This window comes from Pteropus alecto, unplaced genomic scaffold (genome assembly GCF_000325575.1).
Source record: "Pteropus alecto unplaced genomic scaffold, ASM32557v1 scaffold213, whole genome shotgun sequence".
NCBI classification, from domain to species: Eukaryota; Metazoa; Chordata; class Mammalia; order Chiroptera; family Pteropodidae; genus Pteropus; species Pteropus alecto.
The window spans coordinates 5,166,931-5,176,608 of NW_006434829.1; the positions used below are offsets into that span (position 1 = coordinate 5,166,931).

At 57.8% G+C, this 9,678-nt stretch overlaps 1 protein-coding gene across 8 annotated transcripts in view; it reads left to right on the plus strand.

The window, feature by feature from the left end:
- KDM2B (lysine demethylase 2B) overlaps positions 1 to 9,678 on the plus strand; it is a 117,565-nt gene that overhangs the window by 31,040 nt on the left and 76,847 nt on the right. For 5 of the 8 annotated variants that reach the window (XM_015587970.2, XM_006910010.3, XM_025045520.1 and 2 more), the window contains exons 7-8: positions 3,288 to 3,381; positions 4,386 to 4,539. In XM_015587970.2, the coding sequence (XP_015443456.1) occupies positions 3,288 to 3,381; positions 4,386 to 4,539 (248 nt within the window). Of the gene's footprint in view, positions 1 to 6; positions 127 to 362; positions 601 to 1,777; positions 1,875 to 3,287; positions 3,382 to 4,385; positions 4,540 to 9,678 lie in introns of those variants that run through there. The other 3 variants (XM_015587973.2, XM_015587972.2, XM_015587974.2) reach the window with 3 other exon arrangements.

Sequence of the window (9,678 nt, forward strand, 5' to 3'; positions counted from 1 at the left end):
CTGCGCCGTGCCCCACGGACGTCCCCGCTTCTTTGGGGCGCGCCGGGGCAGGGTGGGGGTGGCCTCCCGCCCTCAGGCTGCACGGTGGCGTCGCGGAGCAGCTCTTTGTGTCTCCCGGGGCTGCGTGTAAGTGTGCTCGCGTCGGCGCCTCCAGCCCCGTCCCCCGGTGCCAGCTTTCCAGGTCCCCGCGCCGGACCTTGCCTCGAGGGGACGCCGCCCACGCTGCTGGGGAGACTTTCGCGAAGTTGGAGGGAAAAGGACGGTGTGGGGCCTCCCCACCCCCCCAGGCCCCAGGCAGCACCCCAAAGTTGGTGCGGCAGGTGCAGCGTCCCCTCCACTAAGCTCCTCCCCAGCCAGCACCGGCCTTGGGAGGCGGGAACTCTTGAGAGGCTCCGATTTTCAGCCCCCAACTCCGGAGGGTGCCCTAACACGGCAGCCGCGGGGCTGTGAGCGCGGGGTGTCGAGGGCCCAGGCTTTCCGGGCAGGGGGCAGCCTCGGCGGAAGCCAGGCTGGCCGGCAGCGGGGAGAGCTTAGCCGCCGTGGCACCGAGCCGGGGTGCCCATGTGACTGCGGTGTGCTTTGGAAGAGGAAGCTGTAGAGGTCAGTGCAAAGGCGTCACGCCAGAGCGAGTGAGAGCAGGAGTGAAGGGAGGGGGGCGACCCGGAATGAGCGCGGGAATGAGCGCGGGGGCGGCGGGAGGGCGGCTGGGGTGGCGGCTGCAGGGGTCTGGACAAAGCCGCCCTGTCACAGCCACCCCGGCCGCCCTAATGCAGCCCTAATGCATGCAATTGCCAGGCGGCCAGAAATGAGGGACATGGGAGGAGGGGCCTCTTCAGGAGAGGCGGGTCTGGAAGTAGCGCCCCCAAGCTCCAGGGAGCCTCGGAGGGAGACTGGGAGGACAGACCAAACACGAGCTCAACTTGGAGAACTTTCTCTGCACACAGCAGCTGCAGTTCGCGGGGATTCCGTTTTCCACATGTGCTGGGGATGTTGGGGCTGGGGTGGGAGGTTGGGGGCGGTGTCCAGTTTGGCCAGGTAGGCTGTGGGTGGGGGGAGCTCTCCTTTGTGGGCACTTGGGTAGGCATCCAGCTGCAGACTGAAGGAAGTGATCTCTTGCTCCACCCCACAGACACTTAAATTGTTTTCTTAGACCGTTCTGCTGAGGCCTGGAGGGAGTGGAAACCAAGGTTAGATTAAAAAAAGAACAAAACGGAGAGGAAGAGGTGGTTTTAGGAAAATGAGGACTAATATTTTGAAGTGGCGCTTGGAGAGAAGAGGCCAGTGTGGTCTGTGGGGTGGTGGTGGGGGGTGAGGACTTCGGATGCCCCCCACATGCCCAGTTCCTTGGAGGGAAGAGGATCACCCAGGCCTTCGGAGTGGGGACACGCTGGGGCCGGGGCGGCGGGGGGTGTGGTGAGGAGGCGGAGGTTGTGGAGCCAGAGTCCAGAGCTGGGACTTTAACAGCGCCAGCACCGCAGCCCGCGCCTGTCTTCGTGACAGGGCTGCGTCCTGTGCTGTCAACTACACCCCTCCGAAGGGGTTGCTAGGCAGCCGGGCTCTGATGTGCTGGAAGGCCTTCTGATTTGTCAGCCTCCTGCAGACACATGGTTAAGGCTCCTTCCAGCCTATCCGGAGGAGGGACACGGGGCACGCTGCCTGCATACTGCTGAGCCCCGGGTCCACCTGAATGTGAGGTGCAAAAGGCAGCCAGAGGGAGGGGTCACCTGGAGCCCTCCCGCCTTCTGAGCAGCTCAGCCCCTGCGCCCTTCCTTATCTCCACTCCAGCTCGCTTGCTGGCTCCTCCCCGCCCGTCCCCGCCCCGTTCGTCCCCTCTTCCCTAAACCATGGAAAAGCAAAGTGCACCGGGGAAAGAGGTCAGTGGGGTGAGCATGTGCGTGCGGTGCGGGCCTCCGGGGGTGCCGAGGAGCGTGAGCACCGGCCCGGGGAGGCTGCCCGCTCCGTGCCTCCTGCGGCACTCGTGGGAAGGGATGGGTGAGAGGGAGGGGACCCCGGCACCCCCCGTCCGCCCGTCCTGGACTTGGAAGCTGGTTCTATCCCTCCTCCTTAAAGCTGCCCACCTCCAGCGGGGCAGCGTGGAGAGGGAGGAGGGAGGAGGAAGGAGCCTGCGAGTTCCTGCGAGGAAGGGCAGGTTCTGTGGCCCCTTGCGGAGCTCGGAAGGGGGACTGCTGACTGGTTCCTTCCGTCTCCTCCTGAACGCACTCCCCCCGCCTAAGCCTCACTCTCCCTCCTTCCTTCCCTCCCCCTCTGCCTTGTCCACCACCACCACCCCACCCCGGGGGTCTTCTCTTAATCCCTTTACTGTTTTTCTTTTTAGCAGCTTTATTGAGATACGATTCACATACTATTCATCCATTTAAAGTGTACAATTCAATGGGTTTTTTTAGTATGTTTACAGAGTTGTTCAACTACAATCAGTTTTTGGAACATTTTCATCACCCCCAAACGGAACCCCGTTAGTTTAAACAGTTACTCCCCGCCTCCTCCCAACCCTCGCAGCCCCTGGGTCTCACTAACCTACTGTCTCCGTAGTTTTGCGGGCTCTGGACATTTCGAATGTGCGTGGGGTCACGTGGTCTCTCGTGGCTGGTACTCCTCTACTTTTAGCTGCTCTGCCTACGTCGCAGTCAGCTGCAGTTGGTCTGGCCATTGAACTTTTCCTGTGCGTTGCTCCAGGATCGTCCCATCCTTAAGGGCAGGGGGATCTTTTCCGTTGCTCTCAGCGCTGTGCCTAGCTCTGAGCCGGTTGGCTCTGATCGTTGAATGAATGAGGAATGAGGTGAATGGGGACTGGTAATTGGCAAGTTATGCAGGTGGTTTACAACTGAATTCCAGGGGGCCCAGCTGCTGCAGAGGGGGCTGGCAGCTGGGGAGAGCTGCAAGTGTAGGAGCTGTGAGGCAGTGGAAGGGAAATCTCTTACTTGGGTTAGGGGCGTGGGCGGGGCAAGGGTAGAAACCTTCCTAGAGGAAGGACCCAAGTGGCCTGTGGGTTACCAGCTCTCTCGTGGGAACGTGAAAACAAAAATGCCTCCCCTAGCCTTGGGGCGGAGCGGGGAGCAGACCGGCTAACGCTTGAGATTGGTCATCTGATCACAGGGGCTTCCCCCATGGGAAACTCCGATTCGATTTGGGTTTAAAAAAAAGAAGAGCAAGTCTCCCTGTGTCAGCGTTTGTAAAAGGGCAGCTCAAGCATCTCTGAAGCTGTTTGTTCACCACCTGCGATTTAGGCATTGAAGTGTGTTTTCTGCTCCCCGGCTTCTGTGCTGCAGGTACTGTCTGATGAGCGTGAAAGGTTGTTTCACTGACTTCCACATCGACTTCGGAGGCACTTCCGTGTGGTACCATGTTTTCCGGGGTGGGAAGGTGAGTTGAGTCTCTTCACCTCTGTCCGTCTCCCGCTGTCTGTGCATGGATCGGCCTTCCCTTCTCTCCTCCCTCCTCCAGCCTGCCCCTGCACTGCGAGTCCTTCTGGGGCCACGTGATCCCCGGGGGACCACTTCCTAATTCTCTGCCTTCTTCTGGAGGGAAAGGTCAAGGTCATCTCTTTCGCATCACACCTGTTCGCCCAGTCGGCGTTCCGGGCACCTTAGGCCAGATCGGAACTCCAGATTTGGCTCCCAGGAAACTCCAGCATTCACTTTCCCTGGCTCTCCTGTTAGCTTCAGCACTGAGACCTTTTAACATAAAACTCCAGTTGCCAGCATCACCTGCCTCCAAGAATGTTTTATACTAGGGGCAGACATCACCTGGAGAAAGGAGGTGGGGTGTGCGTTCAGGATGCTCCTGCTTTGTTGGCTCCTGATGCACTTCCGCATGGGGACACAGGCCTCCCCGCACGGATGTGGGTGCTCCACGACAATGCGTGTGTGCCACCCCCCTCGTCGGGGTCTGCGTGTGCGCTTTTGTTTAAACCAAACGTGTTGGAAGAAGTCCTGGCTCGCAGTTCATCCTGCTTGGTCCTGATGTTTTTCCTCCTCCAGAGTGTGCACAGGCTGGGTTCACGGCCCTTCCTTTCCTTCCCCCACCTCCCCGACAAGCCCCTGGCCCAGGAGAAAGAATGTTTCGCCTGGTCCAGGAAGTCTTTCCATCTTCCTCCTCTGGCATTTCATTTGGAACAGAGATTCCCTAAAGGCGGGCAAGGGGCATCCCAAAAGGGCAGCACAGCCCTCCCTGCCACCCCGGAGACCCTTTGGGCCGGGTCTCGGAGGGGTCTCCAGGGATGGGTCCTCCCCCGTCCTTGTCACTCCCAGGCAGGTGGGGCTGTGTCCCTGGGTTATGACGAGCCTGGGAGGAATCGGGTTGTGTCGAGGAGCCTGTAGGGGATTTGGCCTGGATCTTCAGCTGATTGCTTTTCTTTTTCTCTCAAGATCTTTTGGCTGATCCCTCCAACCTTGCACAATTTGGCACTGTACGAGGAGTGGGTGCTGTCAGGCAAACAGAGTGACATCTTCCTGGGAGACCGCGTGGAGCACTGCCAAAGGATTGAGCTGAAACAGGGCTACACGTTTTTCATCCCTTCCGGTAGGTCCCTGCGAGCCTGGCGTGCGGCTCGCGCTCAGCCACCGTCTCCTGTGGCCTCAGCCAGCGTTTCAGGTCAAGCCGCTGGGCTCCTCTGGGCCTCCTGGCCACTGGCAATTCCTGAGAGGAACAGACTGCAGGGAAAAACATCCCTCACGTCTAACCTGTCTCTCTCTCCTTGGAGAAAGCCTAGGGCCCTCATTTGGGGGAAGTTTGAATGCCTTCCCCAGAACTTCCTGTGGAGAGGGAGGGAGGGGTAGGTTTACCCCGAGGACTCTGGGAGGCAGGCCCTGGGGAAGGGCACACGGGGAGAGAAGGGGGATTTTACAGGGGGCCCCAAAGCCCCCTGGATAGAGGGGAACGTGTCATCAGGGAAGGGCCCAGAGGGAGAGCATCCTTCCAGTGAACGGAGATGAAATGTAGTTGGGATCGGTGTCAGCTCCCACACTTGGATTCTCCTCTCCAAGACCAAAATTAACTCCGCAGCCACGACCGAGAGTAGTAATTAACACCGGCCCTGGAGCCAGCCTGCTTGGCCTTGGTTCGAATTCCGGTTCTGCTGCTTACAAGCTGTGGCTTCACGGAAGTGACTTACCCTCTCTGTTCTCATCTCTAAAATGGGACTATGACTCCCCAGGATGGTTGTGAGGACTGCGTGAGTGGAAACCTACTTGCCTACAGCTCTGTAGAGATGGACTGAGGGCTAAGTCACTGGTGGATGTGGCAGCTGACCTAGGAGTCAGGCAGTGTGGTCTTAGGCTGTGTTAATGGAAGGATTTTGTCTGAGATGAGGGAGGTGACAATCCCACTGGATAGAGTGAGGCCACATGTAGGAAGCTGTGTTCCTCTTGTGTATTGTACTTTGGAGAGTAAGTTGACCTGCAGAGAGAGGAGTCTGAATGCCATATCAGGTGAGATGAATTTGAGGGAGGAATCGGGTGGTTTTGCCCAGGGAAGTGAAGGTATACGGTGACTGCAGTCAGCCTTGAGTTAAGGATCTTCCCCTGAAAAAAGAGGTATAGCCAAGTGGTATTGGAATGACTTATTCTGCTAGGTAGTGAGCTCCCCATCACTGGAGGTATACAAATAGAGGCTCTATATGGTTATGTTAAGGAGCCTGCAGGGGATTTGCTGCTGAATAGAAGCTTAGATCTTAGGATAGGGAGTATCCTTTGAGGCCATCAAGATTCATTGGATGGAAAAGCTGGTCATACTTAACATTTCTGAGAGCTGGGCTGGAAGCCGGCCTTGGGTCTGGACATTGGGCATGCATGTATGGTGTCAAGCGAAGTGGGGGTCGTTGTGGTAGCAGTCTCCGCCATGGGTACAGGGCTGCGTGAGCCCTGGGCTCTTCTAGAAAGCTGGGCAGAAGGTGGAGACTTCCCTATTAGGGGAATCTGAGATTAGGAGGTGGTGGGGTGTCATGGGGGTGACTTTTTTTTTTACCATGGCCCCAGGTTCATCCGGTGTAGCTCACCCCCACTTGGACTATAGTTGGTGGGTAGCATTTATGGTGTGACCTGGGAAGATGTGACATGGAGACTCAAGGAAGGATGTGGTATCCTTCTAACGTGTGTTCAAGCCACTTGGCAGATGTTGGAGGATTGGCCCCTGGCAGATTCAAAGAAACTCTGGAATGCTCTGGGCCTGGCTGCTGTCTCTCGTTGTGACCTCGAACCGGTCTCTTCCTCTCTCTGCACCTCAGCTGTCCCATCTCTCCAGTGGGGGCAGGGTGGGGCAGAACTCCAAGACCCTGTCTTGAGACCTCGCCCGGCCCTGTCTCCTGAGCACAGGCCTCACAACCTGCCTGGGAGGGTGGGCCTTCTCCCAGGGCCTTTATGCAGAGCTGGGAGGTGGCTCATCTCTTCCCTGGTCAGGAATGAGAGGGTGTTAATTTTGGTGACTTAAGCAAGTTGGAAAATGTCTGGAGAAGCAGCATCAGAGCCACAGCAGGGGTGTGACTGTCTGTTGAAGGCAGGAAGTGGATCTGAACTGTAGCAAGCAGGCAGGCAAGGACTTCTGGTCCTAAAGGTCTTGAATGAGACACCCGGACTTTTTTTCCCTGGACTTTTGGGAAGTAAGTAGAAAAAGGACAGTCGGAATTTGTCACCTACTCAGAGGCTGGGGGCACGTGTGATTCCCAGGCATTGATTTCGTGGACTAATGAAATAAATAATAAAAAAAAGTTGGGAGCTGATGCAGGATTACTAATTTATACTTTTGCTAAAGGTGGTCATTAATTTCAAAAAACCAACCCGGAATCTACTTTTGCTGATGTTTCGTGCCGGGAAGATTATTTCGACACTAAACATGTTGGAAGTACATAATTTCAGAATGAAGGACAGTACTTTAAATTCGTTAGTTTTGAGTTGGTGAAAATTTACACCAATTTCATTCATGGGCTTGCCCTCCACCTCTGGCTGCACCTGCCCAGGTGAACTATAGTTATTTATAACTGGTATTGACGAGCTGCAAATATTTTGTGTACGTTGCTTATCTTCCCTACAAGCATGTAGGAGAAAAACATATCCCCTCAATTTTTTTTTTTAAATAAAGGTTTCTGAGGTGCAGAGAGGTGAACAAACTAGCCCAAGGTCACGTAGTTAATAAGTGACAGGGCAGGGTGAGAACCCAGGTGTGTCTAGTTTCAGAGCCCACCTGGTTCCCCGTAGGCCTGGGAGTCGGCAGACTTGGGATCTGGTCCGCTTCTCGACTGTGACTTTGGAAGTTACTGACGCATTTAACAAACTTTCTCAAGGGCCCACGTGGCAGTCTGGAAGGTGCTGGGGAGAATGTGACACGGAGTCCCCCACCCCGAGTGCATGTCCAGCCAGGTAGCAGCCATGATCGTGGGACCCAGCATAAGGACCTGGGAAGGACCCTGGGGTCGGTGGCTTGTGCTGGCCTAAAAGCACTTCCCACCCTTGCTTTCCAGCAAGAGCTACCTGAGACCCACCACCCGTGGGCCAGTCTGAGAAACTGTAGCCAGCAGCTGCTCAATGGCGTACCGTGGCTTGGGCCTCAGATGACTGACCCATCTGTGAAATGGGTGCAGGCCTGGGAAGGGGTGGTGGGGAGCAGGCCGTGGGCCTCTGTGAGGCGCCCGTGAGTTCTGTGACCTTGGGTTTTTCATCTGCAGAGATGGTAAAGACTGCCACAAAGACAGACAAGTGGGGGAAGGGGGCCTTTGGATTCTGAATCCTGAGCGTCTGGGTTTCGGGGAGACTCCATGTGTCCCCGCTGTCCTTCCCAGCCCCCTCAGGTCCCAGAGAATGCCCGGCAGGAGGTTTTGTGGGTCGCCTGCTGTCCTTCTGCCATTGGATCCGTCCTTTGTCGCTTGGCCTGAATAGCCTGCGTTATTGCCCTCATATTGTTGGTGACTCTGGCCAAGGAGCAGGGGAGCAGGAGGCACGAGCCAGCTTCTCCAGCCCGGTCACCCACCTGGCGGCGGTGGGGGAGGGGGGCAGTTCTCTCCTGCTTCCTGGGGTGCTGGGAAGGAGATGCCTTTGGGAGGGCCTCATGAAGGGTGTTATTCCCCTCCCCAGCCTTTGAGTAAGGGAGCAGACTGTGGGGAGGACTAGGGGAGGGACTGGGCAGTGACTCTAATCCAGAGGAGGCTGCCTGACCCACCTGTGAGGCCCTGGCTTGGGGAGGAGAGGGGATTGGGGAGGAGCTTCTAGAACCCCTTGAATGGGAGGATCCCTGGCCGTATGAATGCCCCGATCCCCGACTAGCAACAGCACCTCTCTTCTGCTGCCCTCTTTGCTCACACATCACGGCAACTGATGTCTGTGTCCCCGCCTGGCGGGAGAGGAGCGTCCCGGCTGGTAAATGTGGCTCAGGCGGGCCCCGTTCTCTCCAGAGCCCCTGCAGTGGCCGAGACCGCTGTGAATGTCAGCGGTGGCCGCCCGCCAGGAGTGAGTCCTTGCCCATCGAGTTTCCCACGACGCAGGCCGGGGTCTCCCTCCTTTCCACACGGGCAACTGGAGGCCAGGAGAGGGGGCAGTCCGGGGCCCGTGTCACAGGATGACAGTCTCGAACCCAGGCCCCCGGACCTGGCCTTTCTGTAGGGCATGCAAAGAGCATAGAAACAGGACCCAGGCGGCCTCGCCCTCATCCGGGCTGCACCTCGTCCTGTGTCTCCGTGTAAACCCGGGAGTGTCTGGGTCCAGTTTTAGGGGACGTGGCTTCAATAACGCTGGTGGTAACAACAGCAGTAATAATAGCGTGGCTCTGCTCGGGAGAGACAGATGCAGTTGCTGAGAAAGTCAGGCCGTGCACAGCTGGGGCGGAGAGGCCGAAGCAGATGAGTGAACCGAGACTTTCCAGGCGGTAGCCATGCTCATCTGCGCTGAGGGGGAGAAGTGGGTGGGGACGGAGGCCCAGGTGACCGGGACGAGGGCACACCTACCGGCAGAGCGGCCGCCACGCCTGAGCGGGAGAGCAGGGAGCCAGCGGCACCGCCGGGGCTGACATAAACCCGCCGATCCTGTGCTCTGGGCTGGCGGGCTCAGGCTGCTTTCCCCCCGGGACTGCCAGCTCTGTGCCACCCAGGGCCCCACGCAGGGGAGGCCACTGGCCCAGATGCAGTGGCCTCGCAGGCTCGGCGCTCTCTTCCCAGGTGGCAGCTTTGCTCCGGCCGCCCGAGCCGCCAGTCACTCCAGGCCGGCGTGCTTCAGCTCCCGGGGGGAGGGGGGCGCTGAAACTGCTCTGTGGGCGGGAGGAGGGGGACAGAGGAGAGGGGACAGTGACGCCTGGCTTGGGACCTTGGCTTGCCCCTTTCTGTCCCCACTCCCCTCAGCTCATCCTGTGTCTTTCAACTTAAGTCTCCGCCTCCGTCTGCCCGGCAGTCTTTGCCTCCGTGTGTGTCTGCCTCTGCCTCGCGCTCTCTCTCTCTCTCTCTCTCTCCTCTCTCTCTCTCTCTCTCTCTCTCTCTCTCTCGCTCTCTCTCTCTCTCTCTCTCTCTCTCTCTCTCTCCCTCTCTCTCTCTCTCTCTCTCTCTCTCTCTCTCTCTCTCTCTGCCTCTCTCTCTCTCTCTCTCTCTCTCTCTCTCTCTCTCTCTCTCTCTCCCTCTCTCTCTCTCTCTCTCTCTCTCTGCCTCTCTCTCTCTCTCTCTCTCTCTGTCTCTCTCTCTCTCTGCGC